General features: G+C 36.9%; 5 protein-coding genes and 1 long non-coding RNA gene across 12 annotated transcripts in view; 4 read left to right on the forward strand and 2 right to left on the reverse strand.

Moving 5' to 3' along the window:
• The first annotated feature begins 462 nt into the window (after nt 1–462).
• LOC148175454 (matrix metalloproteinase-19-like) lies at nt 463–14,281 on the forward strand. 7 transcript variants are annotated; one of them, XM_088036375.1, is made up of 7 exons: nt 463–794; nt 9,319–9,451; nt 9,583–9,687; nt 11,949–12,190; nt 12,239–13,259; nt 13,524–13,639; nt 13,772–13,863. In XM_088036375.1, exons 1-6 carry the CDS (start codon nt 711–713, stop codon nt 13,592–13,594), a joined length of 1,656 nt encoding a protein of 551 aa, XP_087892501.1. In that variant the 5' UTR covers nt 463–710; the 3' UTR covers nt 13,595–13,639; nt 13,772–13,863. The 7 variants fall into 7 exon arrangements, with proteins under 7 accessions (XP_087892501.1, XP_087892500.1, XP_087892503.1 ...); XM_088036374.1 differs by having other exon boundaries at nt 13,524–13,612; XM_088036377.1 differs by having other exon boundaries at nt 13,566–13,639.
• Nucleotides 14,282–14,408: 127 nt separating this feature from the next.
• LOC148175455 (interstitial collagenase B-like) lies at nt 14,409–15,873 on the forward strand. Its single transcript, XM_088036435.1, has 3 exons — nt 14,409–14,511; nt 14,557–14,967; nt 15,015–15,873. Exons 1-3 carry the CDS (start codon nt 14,443–14,445, stop codon nt 15,792–15,794), a joined length of 1,260 nt encoding a protein of 419 aa, XP_087892561.1. The 5' UTR covers nt 14,409–14,442; the 3' UTR covers nt 15,795–15,873.
• A 75-nt stretch (nt 15,874–15,948) lies between these two features.
• LOC148175456 (stromelysin-1-like) lies at nt 15,949–17,269 on the forward strand. The gene is made up of 3 exons (XM_088036451.1): nt 15,949–16,127; nt 16,170–16,390; nt 16,439–17,269. The coding sequence occupies exons 1-3, from the start codon at nt 16,010–16,012 to the stop codon at nt 17,231–17,233; spliced, it is 1,134 nt and encodes a 377-aa protein (XP_087892577.1). The 5' UTR covers nt 15,949–16,009; the 3' UTR covers nt 17,234–17,269.
• An 88-nt stretch (nt 17,270–17,357) lies between these two features.
• LOC148175457 (macrophage metalloelastase-like) lies at nt 17,358–19,141 on the forward strand. The gene is made up of 4 exons (XM_088036473.1): nt 17,358–17,586; nt 18,196–18,404; nt 18,458–18,979; nt 19,026–19,141. Exons 1-4 carry the CDS (start codon nt 17,472–17,474, stop codon nt 19,059–19,061), a joined length of 882 nt encoding a protein of 293 aa, XP_087892599.1. The 5' UTR covers nt 17,358–17,471; the 3' UTR covers nt 19,062–19,141.
• Nucleotides 19,142–19,973: 832 nt separating this feature from the next.
• On the reverse strand, nt 19,974–21,290 carry LOC148175458 (luciferin sulfotransferase-like). Its single transcript, XM_088036466.1, has 4 exons — nt 20,862–21,290; nt 20,646–20,814; nt 20,476–20,596; nt 19,974–20,429 (listed from the first exon to the last, which is right to left on the reverse strand). Exons 1-4 carry the CDS (start codon nt 21,149–21,151, stop codon nt 20,035–20,037), a joined length of 975 nt encoding a protein of 324 aa, XP_087892592.1. The 5' UTR covers nt 21,152–21,290; the 3' UTR covers nt 19,974–20,034.
• Nucleotides 21,084–21,712, reverse strand: part of LOC148175459 (uncharacterized) — a 38,278-nt gene continuing 37,649 nt past the window's right edge. The window contains exon 2 of the long non-coding RNA XR_015770132.1: nt 21,084–21,164. This is a non-coding gene — a long non-coding RNA (uncharacterized LOC148175459). The remainder of the gene's footprint in view (nt 21,165–21,712) is intronic.

Here is a 21,712-nt window from a genome sequence, read left to right on the forward strand (position 1 = left end):
CAATCGCTGCTGCTCAATCATTTTGAAATTTGGTACAGTTAAGTTAAGTCTACATTGATAACCCCTCCAAGTTGATTGCTGTGGTGTTAAAATAAACACAAGGTCTTTGAAATTTGAATTTTGAAAATAGATACAAAAAAAATAATTTTCTAATTTATTGTAAAAATTAATTATCGGACTCCAAACTAAAGTTTTCCATGACAACTTTTGCGTTCTCTTCGTCTTTTATTTGTACTTTTTCTGATTTCTAAACGTCAATTTAATAATAATTTTAGTCTCGTAAAAATCGAAAAAGAGCGCCGAAAAACACGAAAAAAGTGCCCCACTTTCGACCGAAATTTGTTGACATAAAAAATCGCAATTTCTTGAAAAGCACTGTTTATTAACACTAGCAATAAACAAAACAAAAAAAAGCGAAATGTGCGAACTGCAACTTCACTCCTACCAACGCAACGACTATAAAGTCTCGTAACAAAGCGCTCACTCGTGCAGTACAATCTCGCGCGTCGCGAGTTTCAACTCAAACGACCAAATTGGTGGTTTCAGTAATTTATAAAATTTATTAGTTACGTGATTGAACCAGTTTGGTCTTTGCGAATTTCAACAAATCGGTTTCAAAATTCGCACGTGACGAGAAAACTACGAATGCTCACGAAGTGCCTTCATCGATAACAAAAGATAACTGAACTATAGAACAAATTAGTTAGAAAATGAAGCTGATAGTGATAAGTTTGATATTCCTCGCCGCCTTTTTGGGGCTTTCGAAGTGTGCGCCTGGGGCCAACTCTGCTCTTGTAAGTATTCTTTACACTTTACACTTATCAAGGTTTGTCAACATTTGCGTTGTTTCATTCACTTTCGGGTTTATTCCAAACAAATTTGCTCTGCTATAAACAGTTTAAATTGATGAAAATTTGAATCATCGTCATCGCTCAGTTTTACTTTGTGAAACTAGGTCTAGCTTATCAAACAAAAAGATAAGTTCAACGTGTGTACACATTGCTTCAAAATAAGTGAATCATCTGACGAATCTTAATTTTTTTTCTGCCGCATCTGCTTAATAATTGCGCAGATGTTATCTCAATGTACACAAAACAGAAAGTCTTTGTTGCTATTTATTAAGACTAGTAGACATTGCATGATTCATACTTCTTAGTATTGGCGCCAATTAAAGGGGACGTCGATGATTCGACGACAGATTCGTCACCAGTGATCGGAGATTATAGTGGAGTGGTGGGGGGTGGTACCGGAAGTTGGATGGTTCACGGGTCATTTAGCTAATTCAAATGGTTAAAAATGTAATGAAAATGTTTGGATTAAAATTCTGATAAGGTTGATGAAGGGCAATAAAATTATGAGAATAAAAAGTTTGTTTGTAAGATATTTCATTCTAGTGAGAACTCGGCACATATCTGGAAGTTTATTTTTACGATTCATAAACAGTTTGTTTGATATTTTGGGTTATTATACTTAGAAGTTTATCGCTCAATCATTTCCTGGGATTTAAAAACATTCTTTTATTTAATTTTTAGCTCTAAAAATTCAAAATCAAAGACTCAATTTTGAATAGCTGTAACTAAGAAACGAATCACTTCCAAAATGTCAAAAAATTCGTTAGGGATTTTAAGCTTTAAAATAAACTGAAAGTTGAAATTGAACTACTGTTTTTCAAAAGAAAGACAACGAAATCAAACACAGATTTTAATTTCAAGAGTCTTCAAAAATTTCAAAAAAATCAGTTATAAAAGGCACTTTTGGCTTTAAAATGAATTGAAAATTTTTGTATTTTAACCACTAATTTTGAGAAACAGAAATGTTCATATTTGAATCCGATCTCCTCTAATTTTGGTCATAAATTGAAAATCATGCGCTAAAAAAAATTAAAAAAAAAATTACAAATAGGAAAATACAAGTGTGTCTTTTAAATGTCTTTGAAATTGAACAAGTAATTTTGAAAAACGAATAAATAAGAACATTTGTTGACAACTTTAGAAATTTTGGAAAAAATAGTTTTTACTTTCACATTGCTCTCAATACAGGGTGTTTTTGAAATACACTCTCAAACAAAACACGGTAATTGATGAAGACAAGTAAAATCCAGCTCATTGCTATCAGTCCACTCTCCTGTGTAAATTTTCGAAAATTGTTAGGTGTAAATCAGGCTTTCAATTCTTTAGGGAGAAAATCAGGGGAAAACTGAAGGTGGCGATTTTTGAGGTTAACACGTTGTCAAAGCCGAGTGTATTAATCAATGATTAATTAAAATTTTGTTGTAAAAGAAAGGTTTTAATAGAGATTTAAGTTTTGGCGTTCTTGCGTAAGACGATTAGCTTCTTAATTCCGTTTTTTTTTTAAAAACTACCAACACCGCACTCTCCCACCACTTTACAACCGGCAACGTCGTCGATGGTGACTTTTTGGTGATAAAATCAAATAGGTTAGTTGCCTAATTGACAATTTGATTACACAAACAAGCCTTTCAAGCTGTGCCGAGTCTTTTCACTATTTAATCCTTTGATTTGCAATCCAACAGGGTGTAAAAGAAACGTTTTTAACGGAAACTGTGCGTAATTTTCAGAAATGTCAAAAATTTGACAATTATTTTCTCACCAAAAATCTCCTTAGGCAACGTTGCCGGTTGTAATGCATGGGAAGATAGCGGTGTTGGTGTTTTTTTTTTAAGTTGCGTCAAGGTCAAACGCTTTTGCTGCCAATTGTTACCGATTAAAATCACTAAGGGCTCCTGCCAACTTAACTTTTAATGAGTGGACCGATAATAATGAGCTCTGGTAAAGAATCAATTGACAAAAAATGTTGTAGGTAGAAGTCTTTTCGTTTTCGAGATAAAATTAATCAAATATTTAATCAAAATTTCCAGTTCGCCACTGGATTAAAGAATTTAGTCTTGATTGCTTAGCAGCAATTCAAGGTTTGTTCTTTTAGGTGGATATTTTCATCACCAAATAAGTGGTTTTCTTTTATATCGTTAAAAAAATAAAAAATAGTCAATTGAGTTCCTTAAGGCTGCAAAGACGGTGTTTAATTTTTTATAAAGTATTTTTAAAACACCCTGTATACTCTAATTTCGAGCACCCAAAATATGATCACTAATTCACACAAGCCTCCAAAAAAATCACCTTCAAAAGGAGCCAAACATTTCCAAAATTGAGCTCCTAGTTTTGAAACCATAAGCAAACTTTTTCCTCCACATCTCAATCTTTCCCTTTTAGAAATTTTACAAAAAAAAATCATATAACACCTTAAAATTATTGAACAAAGCATTGGAAAGTGATCGCCACACTTTTATGTCCACGTTGTGTAAAATCCACGACACCATGAACGAAAAATCGGATTTAACGCCCGATCAAATCTGTGGTCAATTATATCACCCAAACCGACGTTATTTAATTAATCAATTATTGGAAACCACGTCTTAACATTTTTGCAGTTCTTAGAAAAATGTTGCAATTTTTGTATAAATCGAAATGACGTGAGCGACGGGATTCTTACATAACATGTCTTTAGGCAAATCCTCGTCAAAATAAATTGTTAGATTTGTTGCAAATATTTAAAAATCGCTTAGTTGACGCAGTTTCGAGACGTGTCGTCCAAGGATTTTTAGGAAGTCTCTGATTATCGCCAGATGTCTGATGCATCATTGTTAAATAATTATTATTTTTAAAGAGTCGTGCTTATCCACGGATGTTTAGTAATAATTTGATCCTGGTGATTCACGTGGAAATGGGAAAGATGCAGTGAACAAAGCATTGACCGTGAATTTCGGCACAGGAAATTTATAAATAAATTTAACGACAGTGGCAATGAACTTCCAAATATAATTATTAATTCCAGCAACGTGCACCTGACCCCCAAAGAAAAATTATGAATGTTTTGCTGCTAAAGTTGAAATTTTTCGTACAAAAACTGTGCATTCTTATTGCCAAGGACACGTTTCCTGACAGACGCTAGTCGAATAACAATCATCCGCGAAAGTATCTGTCAATGACCATCGCGAAGTGTTTGACCCTTGGGCTATAACAATTACTATACTTAATAAATTGATGCACTGTATTACGCATGTGGAAAACAGATTAAATAAAACCACTTGTGTGTGAAGTACATACGCATATTATTTATTCATTATTTCCGCAAGCATCTGAATCCTGCAAAGGCTGTCATTTGATTTATATTTATAATTGTCACCTTCATTTGATGGTCAAATAGGGGAGTCAACAAGGTTCCTGTGTTATGGTATCGCCATGATTTAATCCATTAAAATGATTTGATTGTATGGTGCCGGCGCATCAAAAATTCAAGAAAGGTCAGCGGAAGTGCGAGTTTGGGGAAATTTTCAAAATTAGATGACCGTGACTTTGGTCGCGTTTATCTGATAAACAATTTTCTCAATTTTTGCGCCGCTAAAATTTATTGAGTCTCTGTTATCTTGTCACGTTGATGGCTTTTGTTTAGTATAGAATTAAAAATGACGTAAAGATACGATTCCAGTGGTTCAATTTCAAAGGAAAAACTGCATTTTTCCTGCCCAAATAAATCAGCGTTATGTCCCACTAATCCCCCCAATTGCGTAGTTTTAAATTAATTTCGGCAACGACTTTTAAACTGGTCCATCATCGCAGTTTCGTGCTTGCCCTTGTCCGCTAATTGAATTTGTCGAGTAATTGAAGTCATGAAGACAAAGATTTCCACATTTCGTTTATATCATTCAACAAACGTGGATCTTTTGACATAACCAAGTACTTCCTCTGTGCATTTGGCGTAATCAAGGTGAATTCCGCTGTTTCCGGGTACAACGTTTTATTGGAAAACCTTGACAATTATCATTACCACAGAGTGTGCCTTCCGATTTAGTTCGTGGCAATTATGTTTTTTTATTACCTGAAAATTGGGATATCAGACGACATTGTAATGTTATGTAATGAGCAAAATTGGACGTTTGAAAGTTACTAGATCTGATTTAAGTGATGTAAGTGAGATCGGTCAAGCATAATAAGACATAATAAGAGTTTTTGTGGGTAGATTTGTCACATAAAGGAAAGCTCGGAAATTATTAGGTCATTTTTAGTTGTAATAAAGATAATAAGATAAGCTTCTTCAATGTTAAAATTAATTACAGCGCGTGCTGGAGATTTAAATAAATTTAAATGTTAATTGCGTCACATCTGTGCTTGTTTTACAGTGGAAATAAACGAAATTTTTTGTTGCTAGAAAGTGAAACTGGAAATCCTCTTTAATTCAGTGTGACACGTTTCTTGTCATTCCCGATTGAAAAACACAATTGTAATAACAAATTCTTCATTACTACAAATTCTCGTTACTTTTTTATAACAAATAAACCAAATTTTAGTTGTAATAAAAACAAACTAAAGAGGTTCTTAGCTGATGTTTACAAACAGATTCTTTCAATACAGACATTCACTAATGAATCTGTTACTTTCGTATTTCTCAGTAATTTTTTTTATTTATCCTCATTAATATTCATCGATTCGTTGTTTACAATTAATTATGTTTTCTTTGTTTATTTTTAAATATGCATGCATTTGTCGGGTCGGTTTAACTCATGGCAATAAATATTCTTCGGTTTTAAAGTTGTTTGCTCAATCCACAATTTCTTAAGTTTGCTTCTGTTTTCAATAGGTGGTCCAATTAGAAAGAACGAACTATTTTAAAGCTAACAATTGATACCACAGCTAGGATTTTTTGGAATTTGGAAACTTGAGGGCATACAAATTTTAAAAAATCACAGTTATAGAATGAACTTCAGAGCTCAAAATCTACAAAACCACCAATTTTTATCAAAATTTAACGGCTGAATTGCAAGAAAACAGCAGAAATCTGCACGAAATCATTAAAATTCTCAGAAAAATCCGATTATTTCGATGCAAAACGACGATTTCTCGCTGATTTTCGTCGTTTTCTGGCTTGAATTCGCAAAGAAGAGCTCGAAATCTACAAAACCGCCAATTTTTATCAAGATTCAACGGCTGAATTACAAAAACAGCAGAAATCTGCACGAAATCATCAAAACTTTTAGAGAATTCCGCTTATTTCGATGCAAATCGACGATTTCTCACTGATTTTCGCCATATTTTGGTTTGAATTCGCAAAGAAGAGCTCGAAATCTATAAAACCACCAATTTTTATCAAGATTCAACGGCTGAATTGCAAGAAAACAGCAGAAATTTACACGAAATCATTAAAATTCTTGGAAAAATCCGCTATTTCGATGCAAAACGACGATTTCTCGCTGATTTTCGTCGTTTTCTGGCTTGAATTCGCAAAGAAGAGCTCGAAATCTACAAAACCGCCAATTTTTATCAAGATTCAACGGCTGAATTGCAAGAAAACAGAAATCTGCACGAAATCATCAAAATTCTGAGAAAAATCCGCTTATTTCGATACAAAACGACGATTTCTCGCTGATTTTTGTCGTTTTCTGGCTTGAATTCGCAAAGAAGAGCTCGAAATCTACAAAATCACCAATTTTTATGAAGATTCAACGGCTGAATGCAAGAAAACAGCAGAAATCTGCACGAAATCATTAAAATTCTTAGAGAAATCCGCTTATTTCGATGCAAAACGACAATTTCTCGCTAATTTTCGCTGTTTTCTGGCTTGAATTCGCAAAGAAGAGCTCGAAATATACAAAACCACCAATTTTTATCAAGATTCGACAGCTGAATTGCAAGAAAACAGCAGAAATCTGCTCGAAATCATCAAAATTCTTAGAGAATTCCGCGTAACGATTTCTCACTGATTTTCGCCATATTTTGGTTTGAATTCGCAAAGAAGAGCTCGAAATCTATAAAACCACCAATTTTTATCACGATTCAACGGCTGAATTGTAAGAAAACAGCAGAAATCTGCACGAAATCATCAAATTTTTTAGAGAAATCCTCTATTTCGATGCAAAACGACGATTTCTCACTGATTTTCGCCGTATTTTGGTTTGAATTCGCAAAGAAGAGCTCGAAATCTATAAAACCACCAATTTTTATCACGATTCAACGGCTGAATTGTAAGAAAACAGCAGAAATCTGCACGAAATCATCAAATTTTTTAGAGAAATCCTCTATTTCGATGCAAAACGACGATTTCTCACTGATTTTCGCCGTATTTTGGTTTGAATTCGCAAAGAAGAGCTCGAAATCTATAAAACCACCAATTTTTATCACGATTCAACGGCTGAATTGTAAGAAAACAGCAGAAATCTGCACGAAATCATCAAATTTTTTAGAGAAATCCTCTATTTCGATGCAAAACGACGATTTCTCACTGATTTTCGCCGTATTTTGGTTTGAATTCGCAAAGAAGAGCTCGAAATCTATAAAACCACCAATTTTTATCACGATTCAACGGCTGAATTGTAAGAAAACAGCAGAAATCTGCACGAAATCATCAAATTTTTTAGAGAAATCCGCTATTTCGATGCAAAACGACAATTTCTCGCTAATTTTCGCTGTTTTCTGGCTTGAATTCGCAAAGAAGAGCTCGAAATATACAAAACCACCAATTTTTATCAAGATTCGACAGCTGAATTGCAAGAAAACAGCAGAAATCTGCTCGAAATCATCAAAATTCTTAGAGAATTCCGCGTAACGATTTCTCACTGATTTTCGCCATATTTTGGTTTGAATTCGCAAAGAAGAGCTCGAAATCTATAAAACCACCAATTTTTATCACGATTCAACGGCTGAATTGTAAGAAAACAGCAGAAATCTGCACGAAATCATCAAATTTTTTAGAGAAATCCGCTATTTCGATGCAAAACGACAATTTCTCGCTGATTTTTGTCGTTTTCTGGCTTAAATTCGCAAAGAAGAGCTCGAAATCTACAAAATCACCAATTTTTGTCAAGATTCAACGGCTGAATTGCAAGAAAACAGCAGAAAACTGCACGAAATCATCAAAATTCTTAGAGAAATCCGCTTATTTCGATGCAAAACGACGATTTCTCGCTCATTTCGCCGTTTTCTGGCTTGAAGCTTTAAGTCTGAGTAAAGAACTTCAAAATTGGACTAGCGACTAGAGACAATGAAGTCAAACATAACAAAACTGGGAGACTTGCAGCTACAAACATTTCTGAAAATTGCGAATTATAATCTACACAATTGGCTTCAAATTAAGCAGAAAATCTTTATGATCGACAATGAGGCCCAATACGCGGAACAAAGGAAGTTGCTCACAATTAAACTGTTTTTAAAATTCGCCCTTTGTTCCTTGAAAGTATTTAATTAAACCTGTTATCTCCTTATCTCTATCGACCTGTGTCATTTGGAAACAACATCTTGACAATCAGCAAGATTTATGACCAAATTTTGAAACTCTAGAAAGTGCATAGAAACTATGAAACCACAGAGATTTTTTCGAAACCCTTCGAATGTCCCAACATTGTTGTCCAACCGAATCAGTTCTTGTCCTTATCAATACGAAACATTATCAAAAGCGCACTTATTTTCGGTCAATGATACCTGTCACTTAATGACTCATTTCTCTGATATTTCATTAACGCAACTTTATTTGCTAACCTGTTTGTTTGACGAAACTCATCTAATAATGACTACAAGTCCAAGGATTAAAAGACAGTTATAAAAAAACGGAGTGACTCATACAACACCTCACGTTACAGAAATTTCCGAATAATTCGGAACGTGAAGACAAGTTCAAGTTCAAGTTTCACTTTCACACGCGCGGAGAAATCTAATAAATTTTCCGAAAACACCTCCGCCGCTCGATAAAGGGTTTGAAGACCTTTTTCGCCGTTAAATTCGCGGTCATCGCTCTAGAAATCCGTCAAAAAATCGTAACACTAACCTTGGTCAATTTTTAGCACCTTTAATTAATTCGCGCTGACTCACGTCCAGGTATTTACTCATTCAGATTCTGAGTATGTTATTTGCACGAATAAGGAAACGAGTGGGTGATCGATTCATAAGGTCTACAAAACGTAAATTTTTCTAATCTGATGTCATTTAAATCAATGAATCAATGAAAAGATGAACGGAAAATCTCGTACCTGTTACAAGTGGAAACGAACTAAATAGATGAGTCTTTCCGGTAATAATGCTGACTAAGCCGAAAGGTTATTTCTACACTATTATAATTTTAAACTGTACTCAGACCGTAAAGTTCTGCTGCGGCATTATAATTCCTTTTAAAACGTTTCCCTTTGCGGGATAGCGTGTAGGGAATTTTATTCAACGCGTGACCTTTAGAATGACCTTCCGTGGTGAATAATTTTTCCGGGAGCGAAATTAGAATTTCAAAACTGCCCCAGTAACATCAAACTCACTTTTTCAGCTGTACCTCTCTCAATATGGCTACCTGGGGGGCTCCTCCCGCAGCATCGGCAACTCGAGCGCCCTTTTGGACGAAAGATCCCTCAAAAAAGCAGTCGAAGACTTCCAAAGCTTTGCCGGACTCGAAGTCACAGGTAAAATCTATGTCAGTCTTAAATAGGTCATTTCTTTGTTACCATTATCTCTTTGATTTTGTAACAATTATGTGGGTTCAATAGTTAAGGTCGCAACCATGATGGTATTGTGACAATTCCGATGTTTTCAGGGCATTTGGATCCCACGACGTTAAAAGTAATGGAGCTCCCGAGGTGTGGCGTCAAAGATAAAGTTGGAACTGGAGACAACCGGGCGAAGAGATACGCTCTACAGGGTGAGTCATAAAGTGGTTCTTTTTCGCCATTTACATGTGTGTTTAATTCCGGAGTAAACAGACATTATTTGTGTGAACTCTAAATAGATGTACAGTCGCACGAGTGGGTTTTGCGCGGCGATGAATGAGGAGGGGCTCAGAAATGAAATTTTTAGTACTAGTAGGAGATGTGGTCCATTGCGTACAACACACTCTTTAATGGGAGTATGTAGAGTATGTAAAACGCGCTGTTTGGTCGTTAATTAGGTAATTTAACTTGTTTGGCGATAAATCTCGCGGCGCGACGGAAATTAACAATAAAGGAGAAAATGGAAATAAAAACGGACTGTGCGATCTCGTGTCTTGGTACTAAATCTGGGACTTTTACATCGATTTTTTATTAATATCGATTTCGCCAAAAAAACATCGATTTTTAGTACATATATTTTTATTTTCAATGTAAAGTCCGTTTTTTTTTTAAAAACTACCAACACCGCACTCTCTCACCACTTTACAACCGGCAACGTCGTCGATGGTGACTTTTTGGTGATAAAATCAAATAGGTTAGTTTCCTAATTGACAATTTGATTACACAAAACGGCCTTTCAGGCTGTGTCGAGTCTTTTACTATTAAATCCTTTGATTTGCAATCCAACAGGCTGTAAAAGAAACGTTTTTAACGGAAACACTGCCTAATTTTCAGAAATGTCAAATTTTGACAATTATTTTCTCACCAAAAATCTCCTTAGGCAACGTTGCCGGTTGTAATGCAGGGGAAGATTGCGGTGTTGGTGTTTTTTTTTTTTTAAAAACGGACTTTATTTTATTTTACACTCTTGATTTTGGTAATATTTCGTTTGGTTGGTTGTCAACGTATAGAACCAAAGCAAGGCGGGATTTACTTGTGCTGCGGTCCAAATAAAGAAAACTGGAATTTAATTTAAGGCAGTTAAATTTCAGAATTTTGTTTATTCTTATTAATTTCGAATTGTTATTTTTTTTATAATTTATTTACTTATTATTTTGTTTATTATATAAAATTTTGATTTATTTTTGTTTTTCTCGTATTTGTTTATTATTTTGTTGCTTTATTAGGAATTTTATTTATTTTTGTTTTTCACAATAAAGTAAAGTGCAGCTCATTCCTATCAGTCCTCCTGCGTAAATTTTCGAACATTTTTGGGTGTAAATCAGGCTTTCAATTCCTTGCGGGGAAAATTGAATGTAGCAATTTTTGAGGTTAACACGTTGTCAAAGTTGAGTGTAAAGTCCGTTTTTTTATTAAAAAACCACCAACACCGCACTCTCCTTTTACAACCGGCAATGTCGTCGATGGTGACTTTTTGGTGATAAAATCAAATAGGTTAACTGCCTAATTGACAATTTGATTACACAAAACGGCCTTTCAGGCTGTGCCGAGTCTTTTCACTATTAAATCATTTGATTTGCAATCCAACAGGCTGTAAAAGAAACGTTTTTAACGAAAACACAGCCTAATTTTCAGAAATGTCAAATGTTTTCTCACCAAAAATCTCCCTAGGCAACGTTGTCGGTTGAAGATTTAGGGGAAAATTGCGGTGTTGGTGGTTTTTAAAAAAGAAACGGACTTTATTAATCAATATAGAGATTTAACAAGTTTTGGCATTGGTGTGAAAGATGATTAGCTTCTACGCATGCCACAGTTGCGTCAAGGTCAAACGCTTTTGCTGCCAATTGTTACCGATAAAAATCGCTAAGAGCTGTTGCCAACTTAACTTTTTAATGAGTGGACCGATAGTAATGAGCTCTGGTATAAAGTCTGTTTTTTTTAAACCACCCAGCATTACAACCGGCAACGTTGCCTAGGGAGATTTTTGGTGAGAAAATAATTGTCAAATTTTTGACATTTTTAAAAATTACGCTGTTTCCGTTAAAAACGTTTCTTTTACACCCTGCAAATCAAAAGATTAAATAGTGAAAAGCCTCGCCACAGCCTGAAAGACTGTTTTGTGTAACCAAATTGTCAATTAGGCAACTAACCTGTTTGATTTTATCACCAAAAAGTCACCATCGACGACGTTGCCGGTTGTAAAGTGGTGAGAGGGTGCGGTGTTGGTGTTTTTTTTTTTTAAAAAACGGACTTTATGCTATATTGAGTTTTATATTTACTATTTTTCAAAATCGATGTTTTCTCCGATGTAAGTCTGCTCTTGTTGAAATTGAGTTCAACGTCGATTTTTTTTACTCGATGTTCCGAAATTTACTTGGTACTGATTGGACCATTATATAACTACTTTTTCCAGGCAGCAGATGGAAAGTGAAAGATTTGAAATACAAGATCTCAAAATACCCCAAAAATCTCAACACCAGAGACGTGGACAAAGAAATCCACCGCGCGTTCTCTGTCTGGACCGGCCACACGGATCTGTCGTTCACCCCAACGAAGGGCAGCGCTCACATCGACATCAGATTCGAAAGTGGTGAACACGGCGATGGCGATCCTTTCGATGGCCCCGGGGGCACCCTTGCTCACGCGTACTTCCCAGTAAGTTACTCTGATGACCTCCAAGACATTCTTACTCATTCTGTGTAGGTGTTTGGAGGTGATGCTCATTTCGACGCCTCCGAAAAATGGACCATCAACAGCTACCGCGGGACCAACCTCTTCCAAGTCGCCGCTCACGAATTCGGCCACTCTCTGGGTTTGAGTCATTCCGACGTACGAGAGGCTCTCATGGCTCCGTTCTATCGCGGTTACGACCCCGTTTTCGAGCTCCACGAAGACGACGTTCTTGGGATTCAAGCGTTGTACGGGAAGAAGTCGAACAAGAAGCAGCCGGGTGGCGGGTACGACGATTCGGACTTTGAAGGGAGCAACACTCCGAGCCATAAAGTGCCCGCTCCGGGGGGGTCTGTCGATGTAAATTTGTGTAAAAATCCGAAGATTGACACCATCTTCAATTCTCCTGAGGGCAACACGTACATCTTTAAGGGAAATCAGTACTGGAAGCTCACTGATGAGAGTGTCGCTCCCGGGTACCCGAAACCTATTTCAAGCGGGTGGCCGGGACTCCCTGGTAACATCGACGCGGCGTTTACGTACAAGAACGGAAAGACGTACTTCTTCAAAGGGTCGAAGTACTGGAGGTACAAGGGGAGGAAAGTTGATGGAGACTACCCCAAAGAGATATCCGAAGGCTTCACTGGTATCCCTGATGATATAGACGCGGCGATGGTCTGGAGCGGTAATGGTAAAATCTACTTCTACAAAGGTTCCAAGTTCTGGAGGTTCGACCCCACGCAAAGACCTCCAGTGAAATCGACGTATCCTAAACCGATCTCTAACTGGGAAGGAGTTCCTGACAACTTAAACGCCGCCTTCAAGTGGACCAACGGTTACACGTACTTCTACAAGGATGGTGCTTATTATAGGTTCAACGACAGAGACTTCCAAGTGGACAAAGCGAAACCGGCGTTCCCTCGCTCTACGGCGCATTGGTGGTTCGGTTGCCAGGACGCCCCCCAGGGGACCGTAGGCACCAGTGAGTCCCGGGGGTGGCTTCTTGATGAAGAGAGCGATCAGGATATCACAGGAAACGACTCTTTAGACACAGGTAATATAACTAACTCTGTTAACTGACGTAATTATCATTACTGACGGATAATTAACGCTCTCTTCATCAAGTATGTAAAAGTTTTATGCCGCACTAACTGCACTAATTGTTTGACTCACCACATTAACGGCTGTGATTGCACGACACGGTAGAGATAGAAAGAAGCACGTTAAGCATGCCAGTTTATAAGAATATACTTGAGGGCACTTTGGGTATATTCACGCAGGCACTTGCGGGGATGCTAATTAGATAGTTTTTTGCTAGTTTTGAAATGGCCACTTTTTAATGGGCTCGGCTACATTCCAGAAAACTACCGTCGTCCTGCCAGCCACTGAAGGGTAGCTGCGAATCATGTATGTGTTGTCCGTCATTATACCATCGTAGGTAGACCACTTATTGAAACGAAGGAACAATCGTGGTCACGATTTTTCCATCGTTTTCAAAAGTGTACAATTGGTTGCATACCAGCGAATTTAATTTTCGCTCTGACTAATCGCTTTTTGCCTCTTCAGGTGACCACCAAGCGTCACCAACATCCCCGGATGACCCAAATTATGCCCATCGACAAGGCGGAAACAGCAGTGCGGCCAAATCATCTCTAGTACTTTTAGTTTTAACAGTAGTGTTTGCTGTTCGTTTTCTAGAATAAACTCGAGATTATTTCGTTTTATAAACGAAATAGCTCAGACTGAAGACTTTACTGACTTTAACTAATCTGTTACTTTGCGGAGACTTCGTGATGTGACTTTCGAAAAATGTCCGGTTATAAAGAGACAGTCTGTTGAAATACTCCGAGGATGGTTGTCTCTTTATTACCAGGATGTGGTGTATCCTGCCAAAGCATACATAATCTTCATATCAATACATGTTAACATTATTTATTAAAAGTGTTTAGTGTTGGTATTTTTATAACGCTCTGTAGACTAACACTAAAGTGCAATTTGTGATTCGTTCTTGGAAAAATTGTAAAGTTACAGATGACAGCATGTTGTACAGTAAAATAAATGTAAATTAATTTTCAAGATGTTTTTTTTTACCCTTTTACCCTCGAAAAAAATCAAGACGTAAGAATCTAAAAGGTAAGAATGTTAAACTGAAAGAAGCTAAAAGTCAAGGCCTCGAGATAAAAGGTCACAAAGGTCTCAAACCAGTTTTACGTTCAACATTTCATTAGTAACGCGCCATGATTTGTTTAGTACTCTTCCTCTTCATTCTCCCATCAACTCTCCAAAAACCGCCCATTGATGCCAAGGTACCACAGATTTTTTCGTACCCAAAAACCTCCTTCGTCTTTTAGGACCACCTCCATCGCTACGGCTTTTTAAACTCTTCATCTCCTGACCCAGAAGCGCTCAAAGCGGCCACAACAAAGTTCCAAAAAATCAACAAATTAAATGTCACAGGCGAGGTAAATGAAGAGACGAAAATTCGAATGAGTGCTCGCCGTTGTGGTAGACCCGATGGCGTTCCTGATTATGACCGACCGGTTGCCAAATGGTCAAAAACGCATTTGAGTTATAGGATTCAAAATTGGACGCGGCCGTTGACGAAATTAGCAATTAAGACTATTTTTGACAGAGCCGTACGAGTGTGGACGCACGGTGTTAATCTAAATATTGAAGAACGAGACTCTGAAGATACGGACATTTTGTTTCATTTCACGCGACAAGATGGACCGGATGGAATCTTAGGCTATGCGTACTTCCCCGTGAGTTTTTCAAGAAAGTTTAGGTTTTTAAATCACGGAGTTTTTAGGAAAGTGGTGATATTTACTTGGACGCGGACGAAGAGTGGAACCCTGACGTGTTTGCGTGGGTTGTCGCCCATGAATTGGGGCATTCGCTGGGATTACCACACTCTGAAGATCTAGAGTCGATCATGTTCCCGTACTACCTTGCAATTGAAGAGCCACTACCATCACCATCAGATGTGGAAGAGCTGCGTTTTAAGTACGGAGCGGCGAAGTTTAACAATACGATTTTGTGCAGCGGAGCGACAATAGACGCGATTTTAGATCTCCAAGAACCGAAGTTTATAATCGGAGACCAGTATTGGAATTTCGCGAATGGAGTCGTTCAAAGCGGTCCGTTTTCTCTCGACTTGCTCTTCCCGGATTTAACTGGAAAAATCGACGCCGCTTTTGCTGTCGGCGCCACTCAGTATTTCCTCGCGAATGATACTTATGATAAATTTGTTAGAGATCAGTTTAGTAGTAGAAAAGTCATATCTAAAGCGTTTGAGGGCGTTCCTTCAGACATCGACGCCGCGTTTTTTGATAGGAACTCGACGATCTATTTCTTCAAAGGTTCTAAATACTATGGATTCAAGACGAGGAGGAAAATTGGAGAGCGCGTTGTGGTAAATGGAGAAAATATTATGAAAGGTTGGAAGGGAGTTCCTTCAGATGTTGAAGCAGTGACGATAGTGGATGATAAAGTTTTGTTTATAAAGAAATTCAAGTGTTATTTGGTTGATTTGGGTACAAGAGAGTTGATCTCGAAGAAAGACTGCTCGGATTATTACCAATGTGAATGAAATTAGTCTAGATTTCTTTCATTCACCATTGTTGCAAAAAAAAATCAACAAATTGGAGAATAAAATATTTGCCACCGCATGTTTCTGTTATTACTCGTTGCATTAAGTAGATTAGCTTGAGCGTAAACAAAATCCTCAAAGTTTTAAGATAAAAGATCAAAGGCCAGAACCTGGTAAAACCAACTCCTCAGATCTCATGTTTATTTGCGTCAAAGATGACCCACAGACGCTTCTGCACGTTTTTCAACATCCTGATTTGCCTCATAGTGCTACCTTATGCCTATCAAAAACCGGCTAGACGTTGTGGCATGGCTCCTGCCACTCAAGAATCAGGTAAATTTGAATAAAAATGACGTTTTTATATGGTTGTTGCAGGCAGGAAATGGAGCAAAAATGATTTGACTTTCAAAATCTACAACTGGACCGAACCATTTACTAAAGCAAGCATCAGAAGTGTGTTCGAGGACGCTATAAAAAAATGGACAAAAAATGTAAATCTTCGCATTACAGAAACTGAGTCAAACAGTGCGGATATTTTAATACATTTCTCGGAACAAGATGGAATTTCGGAAGTTCTGGGCTATGCTTATTTTCCGGTGACTTAATCCAGTTTTCTAATTTTTTTCTTATTGTTAATTCTCTAGGAAAACGGTGACATTTACTTTGATCAAGACGAAGATTGGACTCTTGAGAGTTCTGCTACTTTCGGGCGAACTTACTTTGGATGGGTCGCAATCCATGAACTCGGACATGCTCTAGGATTGCCCCATTCAGAATCCCGCAGCTCTATAATGTTTCCTTATTATTCTGCAAAAACGACTAAACCAACAAGCACAGATTTGAGAGCCCTTCGTTCCAGATATGGGGAAGCAAAACCTGACAACTCTCTTTTATGTGATGGAGGTGGAATCGACGCTATTTTAGACACAATAATCATAAAAGGACACCAGTATTGGACACTTTCAAACGGAGCCCTAGAAAGTGGTCCTTTCTCCCTCGACGAACTTTACAACGGCTTGCCTGAGAAAATAGACGCTGCGTTTGAAGTTGGTGGAAAAAAATTCTTCTTATCGGGGAGTCGTTACTATAAATTTGAACCGAACACCAAAAATGGCCAACGCAGGTTTATTTACTCAGGTTTTGACCACGCTCCGTCTAATATTGATGCCGCTTTTTATGATCAAAGTTCGACAGTTTACTTCTTTAAAGGTTCAAAATACTACGCCCTGGAAACAAAAGGAACAGTTGGAATGCGGTTGATGGTCAATGGAGAGAGTACTGCTAAAGATTGGGGGATTTCTGACAAGATTGAAGGTGTGACGATGGTGGACGACGATGAAGTTTTGTTCTTTACGAAGATCAAGTGCTATGTAGTCAGTTTAGGTTCCAAAAATGTGATCTCAAAACGAGACTGTTCGGAATATCTTAAGTGTAACTGAAAATGAATACAAAAACTTTTCCTTGGTAATAATTTACCTGGCTTAAAAGAGGATTTGAATTCAACCAGAAATATTAACTCTGATCAATATTTTTCTGAACTAAATTGAAAAACAGATAAAAACGAAGTTGGGATTATCAAGTTCAAATTAAGGTCGCTACATCAAAACTTTGCGATATGAAATAAAAAGGTCACAACCTGCCAAAACTTCTTAGATCAGCTTTTTATTTGCGCTAAAGATGACCCGTTGTGTATTCAGTGCGTTTTTTTACTTTCTTCTGATTTTCCTCCAAGTGTCACTTTATGCCCAACCAGCTAGACGTTGTGGCGTGACTTCTGTCACTCAAGAAACAGGTAAAAGAGGAATAAAAAAATAGTTATTTGTGTATCAAGGCCAAAAAGTGTTTCATTTTTGGCCCAGCTTTTTTTAATGGCCGAGGCCAGAAAAAAGGCGAGGGCAAAATGGCACTTTTTGGCCGTGATATACACAAGATTTTTTAGGCGACATCATTAAATTTGTAAGTTAGTTAATTCTTATTTATTATTTATTGATCTAATCATTTATAACAACTGAATAATTGTAAATATTTATGAATCCTTCAGAAAAGTTCATATTTTCTTTATTTACATTTGCAGTTTGACATGTGTAGCTTTACAATTTGTATGAATTAGGTTTGATGTGCTTTTTGATGTTGTTGCAGCAGCACTGCTAGACATGTTTATTTTTAATAATTCAACGTCTTTATTGCACTTTACAACAGTTTGTAGATTTTATTTTATCCAAATTATTATAAAATTGAGGGTAATATCGGTATCTTGATGTAATATGCAAAACTACGGATAGATGGCGCCACCATAGATCGGCCAAAAATGAAAAGACTTACTTTTAGGCCGCTTTGAAGGCCTAAAATTTGCATTTCCAGTTTAAGTCGCTTGAAAAACACTTTTTATTTAAATTTTCAGGCAAACAATGGAGCAAAAAGGACCTAACTTTCAAGATCTACAACTGGAGCGCACCATTAACTCAAAAAAACGTCAGAAATGTGTTCCGGCAGGCAGTAAAAGAATGGACAAAAAACGCAGATCTTCGCATTACAGAAACCACGTCTAACAATGCTGATATTTTGATACATTTCTCAGAACAAGAAGTCCTGGGAAATGCTTATTTTCCGGTGTTTTTCCTCGTTTTTTTTTTCGTTTTTTTTTCTTATTGTTAATTTTCTAGGATAACGGTGACATTTTTTTTAATCAAGACGAAAACTGGACTCTTGAACCCAATGCTACCAATGAGCACATTTATTTTGGATGGGCTGCAATCCATGAGCTCGGACATGCTCTAGGATTGCCACATTCAGAATCCCCCAACTCTATAATGAATCCAAATTATTCCTCAACACTGACTAAACCATCAACTGAAGATTTAAGAGCTCTTCGATTCAAATATGGAGCAAAAAATAATTTTCCTCTGTGTAAAGGAGTTGAGATAGAAGCAATGTTGGACACAAACGAATTGATGATAATAGTAGGATACCAATATTGGACTTTTGAAAACGGGGCCATAGCATTCGGTCCTTTTTCCCTCGATGTACCTTTTCCTCACTTACCTGAGAAAATTGACGCGGCGTTTGGCATTGATGATGAAACATTCTTTTTTTCTGGAGATTCCTATTGGCAATTTTACCCGGGTAGCAAACGCTCAAGCCTCAAATTGATTTCAGAAGAATTTAATCAAGTGCCGTCTTTAAAGGTTGAGTTAACAGTTTTCGTCTTCAAATGTTGAGGTTGCTTTTCAGAGTCGAAATACTACGCGTGGACACGAAGGGACATGATGGAATGCGAATGAAGATCAATGGTGAAAATACTTCAAAAGATTGGGGAATTTCCGAAAAAATTAACGCTGTTTCGATGATTAACGATGCTGAGGTTTTGTTTTTCACGAAGACAAATTGTTATGTAGTCAGGTTAAGTTCCAGAAGTTTGGTCTCCAAAGAAGAATGTTTTGATTATTTGAAATGTAACTCTGAAAATAAACCAACTTGGTCGTAAATAGTTCAATTTTCTAAACAATTAAACTGTAAAAAAATTGTTTTTCTTTAATATCTAATCACATTTTTGTTGCTATGACAAAAATCAAAATTATCCACAATTATAAATTCATAACACTCAAATAAAAGCATCGAAATGAAACATATTGACCGTATTTCTTCACGATGCATTATTTAGCAGTGTTTTTCCTGTTTTTGTTACCCTACGCTCATCAAAAAACAACTTCAAAAAGTCCACGACGTTGTAGTGTTTCCGACAATTCTGCTCTGTTAAGTTCAGGTAAAAAAATTCTAAACCACATAATAAAATTCTCATTACATCATAATATTGCAGCCAATAAATGGAGCAAATCATATCTAACTTATAAAGTTCACTGCGCGAACAAACCCTTCGTGAAAGTCCAACTTTTAACCGCAATACAAAATGTTGTTGAAGAATGGACAACAGGTGTTAATCTCACAAGAAATATTATGCAATGAAAATAAAAGGAACTGTTGGAGACCACCTTCTGGTTTAAGCATCGAAAATCATTGGAAAGGAGTTCCAAATTATCTTGACGCCTCAGAGATGATTGACGATTCACACGTTTTGTTTGTAAAGAAATTTGCGTGCTATTTGTTCAACCTGAAGACTGAGAAAATGCCGAAGAAAAGTGTTCCCATTACTTTCGATGCAATTAAATAGAAAGAAATAAACACAGAGCATACATTTAATTCATAACTAACAAACCCCGGAAAATCCTCTTCGTTTCCCGACTCAATCGTCTAACAAATTTAGCCCCGAACCTTCAAACTTCTTCATCATCCAATACCGGAACTCTTCTATCATCCTCGAAGACATCACATTCCGGTACCCTCCAGTCTTCCCGGTCCTAATAAACGGAGTTATTGCGTCTTTCGTCATCGCTTGAATAGTTTTATTCACACCTTCTTTATTAACCGCCGGATTTTTCTTCATGGAATCGAACGAAACATACTCTTGAAGCCGCTTACTTTGTTCAGCTGAGACAGTCTTTCCTAATAGCTTCCCAACTTTGGTGATAACACCTGGCAAATCTTTCTTCATTTCTTCGTAGGTTACGAAAAGTATGTTGGGTTTGTATCTTTGTTCCCAGAAAGTCAACACATGGGCGGCGTACGGTGTATAATTAACTGTCAAAAGAGAGTGTTAAAAATGAGTTTTTCAATGGAAACGTACCTTTGTCGTAAAGGAAGAGTTTGCAGAATGCGTCCACACTCCCTGTGAAACCCTCGTAGTTTTTACACTGATGGTAGTAAGATATGCAGGTGTCCATCGGGTTCCTCGCTGTGTAAATGATCTGAAATTGCACTGCAGGAGTACCAACTATAAACAACACGGTTTTTTACTTTCGGGCGTTTTTTTCCCTCAGCAATGTCCGATGGTAAAAGTGGTAACGGCAGATGCGACTTGATGGTCCTTGGGTGTTTCTGATTCTTCGAGTGACCAACAGAATCGACGAAATAGTGATCATCTTTCATAGAATCCTTCATATCCTCATCAAACAGCATAGTAAACCTAATGAGAATCTTAAACAAAACCATAAAAAACTCACGAAATCTTACTCCAACATCCTCGTTCTGAGATAATCCGGGAGTTTAGCCCCTTCATAATCAAAATCGTTGGTAATCAACCAGGCAATCTCGGAAATCCAAGTGGTGCCAGTTTTTGGAAAACCACAGATCCAGACGTCTGAATCAAAAACTTCAAAGTCATCGATCTGTTTTTTAAGTTTGTAGTACTGTTTTGGTAGCACGAAGCCTTGAACTGTTGTATAACCATCGCGAAGACCGCCTTTGTAGGTGTCGTCGAAGAGCTGTTGGAGTTCTTCAGGAGATGGTGTGATCGGTGGCATTTTAAATTCGTTACTGAAAATAGCAAGAGCACAATGTTTCTATTTATGCAAGAATGCAGAAAAATGCGTTTATTGCAGAGATAATGCAGTATCTAATTTATAACTGGGACGTAAACTTGGATTACTTCACTGTTAAATAAGTTTGAACTAAGATAATCTGCTGTTTTCAACGTTGTGAGTAAATAAAAATTTATCAGTAGAGTTTTATGCCTTGCATGTTAGATAAATAGTCAATTATTGCTGACTAATCAGTTCTGAAAATGGTAATTTGGTGCATTTTTATCTTTGATTTACGTTGTATTTTGTGCATTTTTTAGTGGTGATAACGGTATAATGTTGTTTTTTGCGGGTGTTATGGAATTCTTAATATTACGTCGTTGTTGTTATTGGTGTCATTGACTTATCGCTTGTAAAATTCGAAAAAAATAATGCAATACTACTTATAGCCAAATTAGAATCTGAAAAATCTGAAATATCCAAAATACAGAATACAGAAGACTAATTTAAAAAAGGTTCATCAGAATTTTTACTATTCAGTAGATTAATTTCCTAAAAATTCCC

Source organism: Gnatocerus cornutus, chromosome 5 (genome assembly GCF_029298725.1).
Source record: "Gnatocerus cornutus isolate USDA-ARS CGAHR chromosome 5, icGnaCorn1.1, whole genome shotgun sequence".
NCBI lineage: Eukaryota > Metazoa > Arthropoda > Insecta > Coleoptera > Tenebrionidae > Gnatocerus > Gnatocerus cornutus.

Coding starts and splice junctions, on each gene's coding strand:
- LOC148175454 (XM_088036373.1), top strand. CDS start 711: ATGAAGCTGATAGTGATAAGTTTGATATTCCTCGCCGCCTTTTTGGGG. Junction 795..9,318: donor CTGGGGCCAACTCTGCTCTT/GTAAGTATTCTT, acceptor TCACTTTTTCAG/CTGTACCTCTCTCAATATGG. Junction 9,688..11,948: donor GAAGAGATACGCTCTACAGG/GTGAGTCATAAA, acceptor TACTTTTTCCAG/GCAGCAGATGGAAAGTGAAA.
- LOC148175455 (XM_088036435.1), top strand. CDS start 14,443: ATGATTTGTTTAGTACTCTTCCTCTTCATTCTCCCATCAACTCTCCAA. Junction 14,512..14,556: donor AACCGCCCATTGATGCCAAG/GTACCACAGATT, acceptor TTCGTCTTTTAG/GACCACCTCCATCGCTACGG. Junction 14,968..15,014: donor TAGGCTATGCGTACTTCCCC/GTGAGTTTTTCA, acceptor CGGAGTTTTTAG/GAAAGTGGTGATATTTACTT.
- LOC148175456 (XM_088036451.1), top strand. CDS start 16,010: ATGACCCACAGACGCTTCTGCACGTTTTTCAACATCCTGATTTGCCTC. Junction 16,128..16,169: donor TCCTGCCACTCAAGAATCAG/GTAAATTTGAAT, acceptor TGGTTGTTGCAG/GCAGGAAATGGAGCAAAAAT. Junction 16,391..16,438: donor TGGGCTATGCTTATTTTCCG/GTGACTTAATCC, acceptor TTAATTCTCTAG/GAAAACGGTGACATTTACTT.
- LOC148175457 (XM_088036473.1), top strand. CDS start 17,472: ATGACCCGTTGTGTATTCAGTGCGTTTTTTTACTTTCTTCTGATTTTC. Junction 17,587..18,195: donor TTCTGTCACTCAAGAAACAG/GTAAAAGAGGAA, acceptor TTAAATTTTCAG/GCAAACAATGGAGCAAAAAG. Junction 18,405..18,457: donor TGGGAAATGCTTATTTTCCG/GTGTTTTTCCTC, acceptor TTAATTTTCTAG/GATAACGGTGACATTTTTTT.
- LOC148175458 (XM_088036466.1), bottom strand. CDS start 21,151: ATGCCACCGATCACACCATCTCCTGAAGAACTCCAACAGCTCTTCGAC. Junction 20,815..20,861: donor CTCAGAACGAGGATGTTGGA/GTAAGATTTCGT, acceptor GATTCTCATTAG/GTTTACTATGCTGTTTGATG. Junction 20,597..20,645: donor AGGGAAAAAAACGCCCGAAA/GTAAAAAACCGT, acceptor GTGCAATTTCAG/ATCATTTACACAGCGAGGAA.